At 49.7% G+C, this 14,145-nt stretch overlaps 1 protein-coding gene across 4 annotated transcripts in view; it reads left to right on the forward strand.

Moving 5' to 3' along the window:
- HRH2 (histamine receptor H2) overlaps positions 1-14,145 on the forward strand; it is a 53,156-nt gene that overhangs the window by 13,364 nt on the left and 25,647 nt on the right. For 2 of the 4 annotated variants that reach the window (XR_006698960.2, XM_045394526.2), the window contains exon 2: positions 11,481-13,089. Coding sequence is in view for 2 of the 4 variants with exons in the window: in XM_045394526.2 (XP_045250461.2) it covers positions 12,014-13,089 (1,076 nt within the window). In the remaining 2 variants the exon portion in view is untranslated. Of the gene's footprint in view, positions 1-11,480; positions 13,090-13,197; positions 13,819-14,145 lie in introns of those variants that run through there. The other 2 variants (XR_012414369.1, XM_045394527.3) reach the window with 2 other exon arrangements.

The raw sequence follows: 14,145 nt of genomic DNA on the forward strand, positions 1-14,145 counted from the left end.
GGAACTTGGACTTCTTCTCTGAACCTCAAAGCTTTTCAGAGACGCACAAAAAAGTTTGCAAACACACACACATACACCCAAAGTGCCAGGTATAAAATACAAAAAGAAAACGATAAAATTGCCAGTATTAAATGTCCAGTTGAACATCTGCAAATGTAACACTATGCCAGCTGGTCAAAGTCAGCTGCCTAAGTCAAATAGCCATATACAAATTATATTTTCTTTGCAAAGTGCGTACATTGCAATGTATTTGTTATGCAGTGAGGTATGACCTCCCAAAGAAAGAGGGTGTAGAGCTCTGTAAATGTCCTTAAATGGCTGTGGCTCATTGGCAAACACTTTGTAAGATAGTAAGCCCCCCATCGATGGAGGTGTGCAAGGACAGCCAGGATGACTGCCTCTCTTGGGTGCTACACAAGAGGTTCCTGAACACGAGGAGCCCTGTGTTTTATTTCCACCCAGAGCTCTATTTCACTATGGAGGGTTCATGATTCCTTGTCTTCTCCCCTCCACATACACACATACAGTTGCTGGAAGAGACCTTTGAAATATTCTAAGCCCATCTCCACATTTTTCTGCTGAGGAAACTGAGGATATGAAACTTGTTTGAGGTAACATAGCAAGTCAGAGTCACACCAGAGACACAAACCCAGGATCCGTATTCCCAGCCCAACATTCTTCCCACCCTAGCTGCTGCCCCTGAGCAGTTTTGCCCCTGGGTGGCAGGGATGTGGGCTTCCCTGAAAACATTGGCGATCCACATCTTACCTCCCCAAGAACCAAGGCAGACTATTCAGCTATCCCATCTCACCCCTGCCCTGAAAACTCCCTCCCCAGGCCTTTGCCACACTCGCCAGCCCCCTGCGGATGGAGGACTTTGGCCAAGTCACAAAACATCATAAACCTTAATTTTCTTATCTATAAAATAGAGATGGATAGTGGTACCCACATAATAGGGTCGTTGAAGAGCTTAAATGGGATAATGTATTTAAAATATTTCAAACATTACTTGATACTTTCAAAGTGCCCAATAAATGGGATATTGCATTGTTATGATGGTTATTTTCAAATGCATTTAGCCAATTGAGTATTAGTGGATTCCCCATTAAGTGCCTGTTAGGGAGCAAGGCGGAGTGGATCCTGGATCCTGGATCCTGACCCTCGCCAAGCTCTCATTCCGGTAGGGAGAGACAAATAGTGAACCAATAGAGAAACACACGAAATGCTAGGAGGGCCACGTGGGGGGGATGTTAAAGAGGGTGAATTGAGCTGCCTTGGAGGGGTCCAGGAGGCCCCTCTGCAGAGCTGATGTGTGTACCAAGACAGGAATGTCCAGGTCATCAGCAGGTCACAGACCAAGCTCTGGGGAGGAGCAGGTGTGTAGTATCCGAGGAATAAGAGCAAGGTTAGGGGAGCCAGTGTGCACCCACTGAGGCCTCAGGTGGTAAAAGAGGAGATGGAGCAGGTTGCCGGGGATGCCGATCACAAGGGGCCTTCTGAGCCGGCGGTAAGAGTGCGGAACAGGACAGAACTGGCGAGGCAGAAGCAGGCAGGTGCTCGTGATTCAAGCGCCAGCAGCAGGGAGGCTGGTGAGGACCTGTCTCAAAACTTCAGGCAAGAGAGAGCGATGGCTCGAACTAGGACTAGGACGGGGCCAGCTGCAAAGGAGAGTAGGGGTGTGTGTGTGTGTGTGTCTGTGCATGAGCGCATTTCACAGGCAGAAACCACAGGGTTTGCTGATGGGTTGGAAGTCAGAGGTGAAGGAGAGATGGGAATCAAGAAGAATGCCGGCCAGGCGCGGTGGCTCACGCCTGTAATCCCAGCACTTTGGGAGGCCGAGGCGGGTGGATCATGAGGTCAGGAGATGGAGACCATCCTGGCTAACACGGTGAAACCCCGTCTCTACTAAAAATACAAAAAATTAGCCGGGCGTGGTGGCGGGCGCTTGTAGTCCCAGCTACTTGGGAGGCTGAGGTAGGAGAATGGCGTGAACCCGGGAGACGGAGCTTGCAGTGAGCCGAGATCGCGCCACTGCACTCCAGCCTGGGCGACAGAGCGAGACTCCGCCTCAAAAAAAAAAAAAAAGAAGAAGAAGAAGAATGCCTAAGTGTATAACCTGAGCAACCAGGTGTTTGGAGGCTGGGGAGACGCAGGTTAGAAAAAAGAATCAGGGGTCCTTTTCCAGCCCCTCACCTCATGATTTATATGCACTTTGTGCCCACAATATGCAGAATAGACAAGTCTACAGAGAAAGAAAGCAGGTCGGCGGCTGCCACGGGCTAGGGAAAGGGAGGAAGCAGGAGCGACTGATAAGGGGAGCAAGGCCTGCTTCTGGGGTGATGAAAATGTTTTGGAATCAGAGAGAGGTGGTGGTTGCACAACATGGTGAAGGTACTGAATGCTCCCCAACACTGCACAATTTAACATGGTACATTGTATGTTATCTACATTTCACCTCGGTTGTTTTTTGTTTGTTTATTTATTTGTTTGATGGAGTCTCACTGTGTCGCCCAGGCTGGAGTGCAGTGGCCCGTGATCTCTGCTCACTGCAACCTCTGCCCTCTTGGGTTTAAGCCATTCTCTTGCCTCCGCCTCCCGAGTAGCTCGGATTACAGATGCCCGCCACCATGCCTGGCTAATTTTTGTATTTAGTAGAGACAGAGTTTTGCCATGTTGGCCAGGCTGGTCTCGAACTCCTGACCTCAGGTGATCCACCTGCCTCAGCCTCCTAAAGTGCTAGGATTACAGACGTGAGCCACCACACCCGGCCACCTCAGTTTTCTTTTTTTAATGTGAAAGAGAAATAAAGACTTTCCCAGACAAAAACTAAGGAATTTTGTCATTGGATGCAGCTTCAGGTTCCCATATCTGCTGTTGGCAGAGGCCGAGCAAATGGTGTGAGTCTGTCACTGATAAGGAAACATCACACAAGAACTGGTCACACAAATCAGTGGCCAGGCTGGTTTCATGCCTTCTGCGGGAGGGTGGGCCGGGGGATATGGATGTTCAAAGCCCTGCCTGCGTCTTTACTGTGGCTATGTGGGCCCAGACAAGTGAGCTTTCCAAACCTCAGTTTTACCATCTATCAGATGGGAACATGAAAACCTCTGCTATCCAGATACTATTATTATCATCTGTCAGGTGCCCGGCACGTGGTAGGTGCTCGGGAAATGGAAGTGGCCAGGGTCTTTGCGTCAAGTCCAGGTCCCCCTCTCCCTCACTATGATGCCTAGGGGATGACACTCATCATCATCAAGTGTCTGCTCTGACCCTGCCATCTAGCGCTGAGCTGGAGGACACACGTCTCGGGGGTAGTGAGACTCTTCCCCGTCTGTGCCAACACCACCAGTTACAGAACCCGCCCCCAATTCCCAATTCCAGACAACATTCAGATCCATTCACTTTTCAGCCTGTGCAGAGGAGCCCCGCTGCGGGCTGCAGAGCTTGGGACAAGACGTGCTTGAGGACAGAAGCAAGAACAAGCTCTGCCTTTGCACCCCTCCTGACTCAGAAGAAATAAAGGGGCAGGACCAGAGCTCCTGGGAGGCTCCAGACTTTCTTTCCAACGAACAGCCTCAACCAGGAGTCTTTTCCTGCCTGTAGACTCTGACCAAATGTCCTGCCAGGAAGGAGTTAGACACCTGCAACCACAAAGATGAAAGACGTGTGGATGTTACCACAAGGGAGGAAGTGTTTTGTGCTGTTGATACAACTGCAATCACACCATCTCTTTTAAAAGCCCAAGCCCTTTCTCTACCGACAAAGCCAGATATGTGGAGGCCGAGAACAGGGACTCTGGAGGCTGACAGACCTGGGTTCAAGTCCTGATTTTGCCACTTACTGTTTTTGAAACTTTGGACAATTTCCTTAATTTTGCTGAGCCTCAGTGTCTGTGTTTGTAAATGGGAAAAAGAAAAATCTCTTTCCTCACATTGTTGTGGTGAAGATTAAATGAGATAAAGCCAGGCCTGTCATGAAGTAAGCATTCCTTATATGCCAATTTGTAGTAGTATTTTCATAGGTTGTTAACTGGCTGAGATCTAGAGATATGGGGTCCCATATCTGCTGCCAGTTCCCTGGGAGATCTTAGGGCTGAGGATTGAACCTTCAGTGACTCCTTATTACCTTCAGAACTAAGTCCAAACTCCCAAGCACTCCATCCCCAGCTACACTTTCCTCTTGAGAACTAGCTGGAGAGGTTGGTGGGGGCCAATCACACAGGGCATAACAGGCGTTGCTATTTTTACCCTAACAACAAGAGGGGAATTAGAAAGCTGCGGCATGCTCAAAGACCAGGACAGTTGGACTGCAAAACCTGTGCAATGATTGAGAGGAGAGGATGAGCCCTGAGGGCTATGAGCTTGGAAGTAGAGGACTTTTTATAAAGGGGCGTCTGGACTGAGTGGACCAAGCATCAACCCTTGCCCAATCCTAGCCTGGAGCCCATCTCAACTGTATGGCCCTGTCCCACTCCTAAGCATGAGCTAGTCCTCCAGCTTCCATTCCTTTGCATGTTGTTCCCTCTGCTCAGCATACCCTTCTCCTTCCATTCTCCACCAGTCAAACTATATGTCTATTAGGTTTTGAGTAGGTGATACATATACAAGGTGAAAAGATTGAAAAGGTCCCAAGAGATACATGGTGGAAAAGAAGGCTTTCTCCCATTTGTTCGCAGCTCCCATTTCCTCCCTGGAGGCAGCCATCCCTGCCATCCCTACCCTTTCACTGCTGCCCGCCTGAGCCAGTCCTTGACCGACATTAACGTGTAGATGCGTGGGTATGCACACATGTGTTCCCCTTGTGCATATCACACTCAGCATCGGCACACTTTTGGAGGCCCTCCCGTCAGCCCAGCTAAGTCTTTTGTACAGCTTCACCGCGTTCTGTCATGTGTACGTTTATACTTTCCAGACTTTGCCAACACAAGCAGTGCTTTGGGAATCACAGGACAGATTCCTAGAAGTGCAACTGCCAGGTCAGTAGTCTGAGTGATTTTAACATTAATGGGGTTTCCAGACCCAAGAAAATGCTTCCTTCCACAAATGCATGTGTGTGTGCTGGAGTACACACTCTGGCCCACACACATCCGCGCCCGCACTTGCGCACACACGGAGCTGTTGCCTGCTACTGCCCTCAGAGCCAAAGCTCCAGTGTCCCAGTTCCCACGCCTGTGTGGCCTCCACCCACCGCTCTTATTAGCCATTTCTTGCTGTATCTGAACTTCTAGAGGATTGGGACCACCACACCTGTTCACATGTATCCCCAGCCCCTGCCCCAGAGCTGGCCTTGGGTTCCTGGGCAAAGGCAAGAAGGAGCCCGAACTCCTAGCACATAATGGGTCATCAACACTTTTTTTCCAGGTTTTTTTTTTTAATTCATATAAATTTATGGAGTACAAGTGCAATTACGTAACATACGTAGATTGCATACTGGTCAAGTCAAAACTTATCATCTCCATCACCCAAGTAATGTATATTGTACTTATTAAGTAATTTCTTATCACCCACCTCCTCACCATTCAGAGGCTCCATTGTGTAGCATTCTATGTGCTAAGTCCATGTGTACACATTTTTTACCATCTTCTGAGTGAGAACATGCAATATTTGACTGCAGTTGCACTGGAGGATATTATTTTAACTAAAACGAGGCAGACACAGAAAGTCAAATATTGCAAAAGACAGGATTTCATTCTTTTTTATAGCTGAATGGCATTCCATTTTGTGTGTGTGCGTGTCTGTATACCACTGCTTCTGTTTCTTTTTTCCGTCTTTTCTTTTCTTTTTTTCTTTCTTTGTTTTTTGTTTTGTTTTGTTTTGTTTTCGGTTCTCACTCAGTTGCCCAGGCTGGAGTGCAGTGGCATGATCTCGGCTCACTGCAGCCTTGAACTCCTGGGCTCAAGTCGTCTTCCCGCCTGGGCCTCCCGAGTAGCCTGCACTACAGGCGTGCACCACCATGCCCAGCTAATTTTTAAACTTTTTGTAGATACAGGGTCTCCCTACGTTACCCAGGCTGGTCTCAAATTCCTGGCCAATCCTCCCACCTCCCCACCTCAGCCTCCTAAAATGCTGGAACTACAGGTGTGAATCACTACGCCCTGTTGCCTTTTCTTTATGCAGTCATTCACTGATGGACATGTAGGTTGATTCCATATCTTAGCTACTGTGGATAGTGCTCGAAAAACATGAGCTCAGATATCTTTTCGGTATATTGACCAGCATTTCTTAAATGAAGCTGTCCTGCCATGTTAAGTGGAAAGAAAGGGCTCGCTGGGAAGGCCAGGGATCATTTCAGCTCTGACCGTCTGGACCGAAGCCAGGTCGGTCAGCAGCTCATATGGGGGCAGCCACTCTAGGCTTGGAGAGGCTTGTCTTCCTTGCAACACTAAAATAACTCTCTACTTCCTTGCAACCCCAAAATAACCCCTCCCAGCCCGTTTTGGGCGGCTCCTTGGGGACTGATGCTGGAGCCACTTTCCAATACCCTCAACAGGCACCTGGAACATTTGAAGTGGTCGATTACAGGGGAAAAGTTCTGAGAATGAATAGCTCATGAGAATGAGGAACTGGGCGGTGCCGGGCAGCCACCTGCTCCGGCCCACCCCCAGCTGCCACACCGCCGAATCCTGATACACAGCAGGAGGTCAGGGACCGTGTGCCCCTTTTCCCACCTTCCAATCACATCACCCTCTGCTCGAACTTCCCCTCCACCTGCCGGAGGCGTCTCAGGGCTCTTGGGATACAACCCACCATCTTTCTCCTCCAAACGTTCACAGTGGCTGTTCTCTCTGGAATCTGCTTATCCCATGTTCACTCAGTTACCTCGTTCCCATCTGTACCGATCTCAACTCGAATATCGCTTCCCTGGGGAAGCCTTCCATACCGACACCGTGATACATTCTGGCGGTGCTATTTCCCTTTAGATAACCCTTAGCACAGCTGCCATCAATAAGCAGCTCCACCGTAGGTCCCGGATTGTGTCTCCTCCCACCCCTGTGCTGGGCGCTCCAGATGTGTCTGCTGTGCTCACTGCTGTAGCCCAGTCCTCAGCACAGCGTGTTCACCTGGAAGCCACTTGGTATGTGTCATGCTCATGAATGCTGTTTGCTGGCCATGCAGCTTCAGCCAATGACAAAAATGTTATTGGGAAGAACCTACCACGTACCGGGCACTAAGGGTTTTCCATCCCTTTACTGTCTTCATTTCACAGCCATCAAGTGAAGGAGAAGGTAGTAGCATCACCATTTTACAAATGAGAAAACTGAGGCTCAGAGAGTTGGAAGTCACGTGCCCAAGGTCACAAAGCTATTTCAGCAACAGCGCTGGAATTGGAACCCAGATCTGTCCAATGTCCAAGTCCTTGCTTTCAGCGCAGGGGCTCCCCTTCACTCCTCATGGTGTCCGTTCTGTAGAGTAAGGATCAAACCACCTGTTTCACAGGGTTGCCGTGATGCTTGCCCAGCAGGGGCATCCGGCACAGTGGTCGCTGCGTGGATGCCATTTTCTTTTCCCGTTGTACATTATTGCCTGGAAAATCAGATTTATCTTTCAGGCTGAGTGAGAAGGCCAATCAGGCCTTAACTGATTCCCCCAAATTGCTGGCCGCTTGGGTGCAATTGCCGCTTGGGTGCAATTGCCAGGGCTGTGTCTGGGGTTTAAGTACTTAAACCACAAAAGGGGTTTCACTTCCCACTGAAAAGGGAAAAGAAAGTATTGGACTTGATTTGGTAAATTTGGAGGGGGAGCACATCCCAGTCCCCAGCTTGGTTGCTTTTCTAGATGGCCTCGCCCCTCTGGTTTTCAAACTGAGTGCACACCAGCGGCATTTCTTCTGGAGTTTCATGGGTTGTGGGTAGTGAGAGGGAGGCTGTGGCATCAGGCAGACCTGGGGCAGTCTGCCAAGTTCTACCTCTTTCTGTGGAGAGCTTCACCCTCCAAGCCCTGGTCCTCTTCACCACCAGGTGGAAGGATAGAAGAGAAGAGTGGTATTTTGTGTCTCACCACAACTCAATTCCTGGGAAGACACATTCTCATGGTGAATCACCAAGGACTCCACTAAGAAGAGAGTGCTCCCAGGGCCTTGAAAACTCAACACTCTGCCCAATGGGATTAAAAAAACACCCCCTTTCTGTCCACCTCAGAAAGCACAAGCCTCTGCCTGAGGTGAGTACAAGGGAGGTAGAAGTGAGAGAGGATGGAGAAGTTACCTCTGGAAGACTTCCTGGAGGAGGTGACAGAGGAGGCCAGGGCTTGACAAAAGGGTCAGAGCTCTCTAGGTAAGGAAAGGCCTTCCAGGCAGTGAAAACAGCATGTGCAAAGGCACAGAATCAGAATGGGCCTGGCACTTTTCAGAATTAAATACCGCAGAGCCAGATCAACGCTACAAGGCAGCAGGTGCTGTACAATCGAACTCGGTACAACGTGCAGAGAGGTTACTCCTGCTTTTAGGCATCTAGGAGGACTCGAGGAGACAGGTACCTGAGCTGGGCCTTGAAAGGAGAGTGGTTAAAGTAAATACAAGGAAGAGTGAAGCACCAGACATAGGGGACGCAAACGCAGAGACAGGAGGGAGAAGGCATGCTGCATCTGGGGACATGCTCGGTTGCCCGAGAGTCTGTGAAATTAACAGGCAGATGCTGGAGTGCTGGGTGAGACCCTGTTGGAAAGACAGGTTGAAGTCTGATTGAAGAATGGGCATTAAATACAGGCCAAAGGAGTTTGAGCTGAATTCGAATCCAGGCTCTGCCACTCTCTAGGGGCATGACATCACCTGGCCTCTTTGAGCCTCAGTCTCCTCAACCGTTAAACAGAGGCAATGAGTTTCCTCACTCGTGGGGTTGTGAGGATTCAGTAATATTTTATTTACTATGTGTGGTGTCGCTTTGCCCAGGACGATCCTGCAGGACAGTTGTGCCGTGATTCGTTGAAACTTCTTCCCCCTGCAGATGGCAGCTCAGATTGTTTTCCATTCTTGCCATTGCACATCTGCCAGTGGACATCCTTGTGCACATATCCTCATGACAGCAGTTGCACTGCCGTGGGCTGGGCTCCCTGAAGGATGGCTTAGATCTAAGCGACCTAGAGGGCCATCCATTATAAGGAGAAGCAGTTGCTCAGTAGCGTGTATGCTGTGTATGGACAGTGCCCAGGGTGTGTCCATGTGCATGCAGAGGCATGAGAAACGCAGGAGGCCCCCACATACCAAATGGTCAGCAGCAGTCACTTCCTGGTGCAGGGGCGCAGGTGTGTGGTGGCCCTGATTTTTGGCCCTTTCTGTACACCTCAGGGGTACTTGGCTTACTGGAATAAGCCTGTCATCACTTGAGAAGTTTGAAAGGACAGTTTGAGAGACTATTTTTTGTTAGCTATGATGGTGACAACGATGGTGACAAGGATGACATGATTCTTCCTCACAGGCAAAGAGAAGCCATTGAAGGTTGCTCCATAAGGGGATGACGTGGCCCTCTAAGGCAATCCTTCTGCCCACATGGGACAGGAGAGAATGGGAGGGAGACAGAGCGCCGTACAAAATCACCTGCCCTCGAAAAAGGTGACCAGAATTTACGGGAGCTGGGCTTTAAATAGGAATACAGCAGAAGTGGTTCTTCTTTGAAAACTCCATGAAGAAAGGACTCACAGCTGTTTTGGTCATCATTGTCCTCCCAGCACCTGGAGAAGCATCTGACACATTCTGGGTTTTCAGAGAAATGTGTGTTGAAAAGGACTGAGGAAGAGAAGGAGAGGTGGGAGGGGAGAGAAGGAAAGAATTTTCTAATTATAGGAGAGGCTGGTTCACTCAGATTTGAAGACCTCTCATCCAAACATAAATGTCAGCCTGATGCCAAAATACCTATACCCGGCTGTTGGGGTAAGTCAGAAAAAATTTTGATGAGAAATAGGGATTCTCAAAAAAAATACCCTGATTGCTACCCCCTCCAAAGTTAATTAAGTGTGGCGGTGAGACCCATGCTGTTTGGGCTATTTATATAATGAAAAGATCTGCTAAAAATAATACCCGGAGGTTCAGCTGCCAGGACTGGTGGCTGAGCCAGGGAGGGTGGCAGAAGGTGATCGGGAACCCTGATCCCTGCACGAACACAATCGTTATGATTAAATGATGCTTCTCGTATTCAGGTTGCAAACCGCTCCAGGCAAGAGCCTGGGAGAGGCTTAATTTATGTTTTATGGAGATTAGCTTGCTTCTGAGAGGAGGTTCCACCGTCAACTCGATTTCTGCACACTCTCAGAGCTCAGGAGATTGCCTGCTCTCTGAAAAACCAGGAGAAGCTGGTAGGGAAGGACTGGGGCATGGAGCAGGGCCTCCGCTTGTTTCTGGCCAGCTGGAATCATATACAGCCACCACTGGGAGGGCGCCTTGGAGATTATCTGGTGACCAGGGGCTCTTATTTAACCAAGAAGCATTGCACATGCAGTTACTTTATTGAAGTAGTGTTTGCACTACTTCAATAGTGCAAAGGGAGGAAGGGAGGAAGGAGAAACCACCCAAATGCCCGTGAGAGGGTGATATGGGGAAGATAGGATAAACCTATTCATGGTGAGCCTCCCCACAGACTCTTATGCAACCATTAGAAGGATTGAGTGAGTTCTGTCCCTGCTGACCTGGATGTGGGATCACGTGTTCTGCCAAGTAAGACCAGTAAGATTTAGAGATGTGTTCAGAGCAGGGGTGGCGTGGATGACAGGTGACGAACTGCAGACTAAATCTGGCCCTCTGCCTGGCTTTGTACAGCCCGTGGCTAAGAATGGTTTTTACATTTTTAAATTTTGGAAAAAGATCAAAAAGAGATTTTTGTGACACGTGAAAATGATATGAAATTTAAATTTCAGTGTTCATTACTGAAGTTTTGTTGGAGTGCAGCCACGCTCTTCTGTCTGCACGTCATCTGCATAGCTGCATTCTCACTGCAAAGGCAGAGCCGAGCCGTCACAGGCTGCTAGGCAGAACGTGTTTATTACCTGACCCTTTTCTGAAAAAGTTTGCCGGCCACCACCTTAGAGTATGAAGACATTTTGCCCAACAGCAGCACCAGATACTGTTCTCAGCACTTCAGAGGAGTAGATTCGTTACATTTGTTTATTCATTCATTCATTTTATCCTTTATTCATCAGACGCTTAATGTCTGTCTGTGGGGCCAGGCACCAGGAGCAAACAGATGCAGGCCCTCTTCTAGTGGAGCTGAAAGTCTGTGTCTAGATCCTTCTTTTCTCAGTGCAAGCACTTCCAGCTTTTCCAACTCTTCTCACAAGTCTCAGTATCCAACCCCTTGCATCCTGCCTCCCTTCTGCCTCCCCATTATGTATCCTGATTGCCCGAGTCCCTCCCAAAGAGAGGTATCCAGACTGGCCCCATACTTCCTGGGGTCTTGCCAAGAGGTTGAGATCTAGTAGAAGGATACATCTTGAATCGGGTCATGCTTTCTATCTGGTTTCAAGGTGCTTAACATCCAACCTTTGCCTTTTTAGCTCCTGCCCTCCACTGACTGCAGAGAGGGAGATCCTCAATACTTGACTCCATCACGCAGATGGGAGCAGGCACCAGCTATGGAGAGGGATACAGCTGTGTCTCCACATGACCCATCCTGCATGACACCAAAGCCACCGCCAGACAGTGCCTCGGATTCTATGCAAAACCCGGGGAGCGGAGACCTACCCCAGTCCCGGCAGGAAGCTAGCTCTTCAGGGGATCATCTGAGGACTGGAGTTTGATACATGAACCTGGCTTCAAGGCTTTGCTTTTCTCTATTCTTCATTCATATTCATTCTCAACACCTTAGAAGGTGTTGCTTAATTTATTTCTAGAAAAGCAGCTCAGAGTCAGTCATTGAAGCCTTCCCCACCCCCTGGCCAAAAAAAAAAAAAAAAAAAAAAAAAAAAATTGGACACATTTTGGCTCTGTTGGGAGCCTGGAATCCAGTGGTTGGCATAATTGTCACATTGGGAGCGGAGAAGCAGCAGCCAGGGGCCCTGGTCAGGGGACCGAGCCATAGGGTCCCAGCATGGCACCCAATGGCACAGCCTCTTCCTTTTGCCTGGACTCTACCGCCTGCAAGATCACCATCACCGTGGTCCTTGCGGTCCTCATCCTCATCACCATTGCTGGCAATGTGGTCGTCTGTCTGGCCGTGGGCTTGAACCGCCGGCTCCGCAACCTGACCAATTGCTTCATCGTGTCCTTGGCTGTCACTGACCTGCTCCTCGGCCTCCTGGTGCTGCCCTTCTCTGCCATCTACCAGCTGTCCTGCAAGTGGAGCTTTGGCAAGGTCTTCTGCAACATCTACACCAGCCTGGATGTGATGCTTTGCACAGCCTCCATTCTCAACCTCTTCATGATCAGCCTCGACCGGTACTGCGCTGTCATGGACCCACTGCGGTACCCTGTGCTGGTCACCCCAGTTCGGGTCGCCATCTCTCTGGTCTTAATTTGGGTCATCTCCATTACCCTGTCCTTCCTGTCTATCCACCTGGGGTGGAACAGCAGGAACGAGACCAGCAAGGGCAATCATACCACCTCTAAGTGCAAAGTCCAGGTCAATGAAGTGTACGGGCTGGTGGATGGGCTGGTCACCTTCTACCTACCACTACTGATCATGTGCATCACCTACTACCGCATCTTCAAGGTCGCCCGGGACCAGGCCAAGAGGATCAATCACATTAGCTCCTGGAAGGCAGCCACCATCAGGGAGCACAAAGCCACAGTGACACTGGCCGCCGTCATGGGGGCCTTCATCATCTGCTGGTTTCCCTACTTCACCGCGTTTGTGTACCGTGGGCTGAGAGGGGATGATGCCATCAATGAGGTGTTAGAAGCCATCGTTCTGTGGCTGGGCTATGCCAACTCAGCCCTGAACCCCATCCTGTATGCTGCGCTCAACAGAGACTTCCGTACCGGGTACCAACAGCTCTTCTGCTGCAGGCTTGCCAACCGCAACTCCCACAGAACTTCTGTGAGGTCCAACGCCTCTCAGCTGTCCAGGACCCAAAGCCGAGAACCCAGGCAACAGGAAGACAAACCCCTGAAGCTCCAGGTGTGGAGTGGGACAGAAGTCACAGCCCCCCAGGGAGCCACAGACAGGTAATAGCCCTAGCCGTTGGTGCACAGGATGGGGGCACCGGGAGGGGAGGCTACTGATGGGAATGATTTAAGGAACTGCTGTTTAGATGGTGCTGGTTTCTGTTCTAGGCACTCTTCACGAGCACTTTGTAAACACCCTCTTGCTTAATCCTCCCAACGGCCCCCAAAGGGAGAACTTATTAGCTCCATTTTAAAAGGAGCATATTAAAATTCTCAGAGGACTTGGCAAGGACCGCACAGCTGGGGCCTGAAGAGTGGCCACCTGACTTTGGAACTCGCGAGCCCTTTTTCCTAGCTACATTGTCCTTACAATTAGGAGTCTTATGTTTGAAGCCTGACTGCCACTAAGGAGTCGTAAGTGTTCAACGAACCCCTCCAGGATAGCACTCAAATAACCATGTCACCAATGCTGCCACTTGATGGGGCTGTTGTGGGGTTAAATGAGAAACTCAGCTCAGTTCAGCATTTATTGAGCACCTACTATGCATCAGCTTTACCGTGGGGGTGTGTAAGTCGGTGGGGAAAGAGGCCAGTGGAGTCAGAAAGGTGGGGCCTTGAAGGTGGCTGAGTTTGGGCATGATACTGTAGATTTTAGGAAAGGTGAAAGAGTTAGAAGCAAGGGTAAGGGTACCTTCAGCAGATCTATGCTTTGGAAAGAGGGCTCTGGGTACCCCTAAGATGTGGACCAGAGGATGAGACTGTAGACGAGGGGCTTGTGGCACTGACTCATAAGAGAGGAAAGAGAAGAAAGCAAAATCAAGGAGGCCATAGATCTTAAAAGCTTGCAGACTCTCGGATGTTCAGAGTGCGGGAGATGCAAGTGAGGACAACAGGATTCCCCTCCTGAGGGCACCAGGCAGAAAAGAGGCGCAGAATCAGAATGAGATTTGGATAAATTCGCTGGTGACAAAGCCAATGCAGGATCTTAAGGGAAACCACACCAAAGACCTGAGTGGCACCAAGGAAGCTCCCTGTGGGGAGAAGCAGCTTACTGGTCTGGGCTTTCACTGCTGAGAGGAGCAAATGAAAGAATGCTCAGAGGATACCTGGCACATA

The sequence above is a fragment of the Macaca fascicularis genome, chromosome 6 (assembly GCF_037993035.2).
Source record: "Macaca fascicularis isolate 582-1 chromosome 6, T2T-MFA8v1.1".
Taxonomy (NCBI): Eukaryota; Metazoa; Chordata; class Mammalia; order Primates; family Cercopithecidae; genus Macaca; species Macaca fascicularis.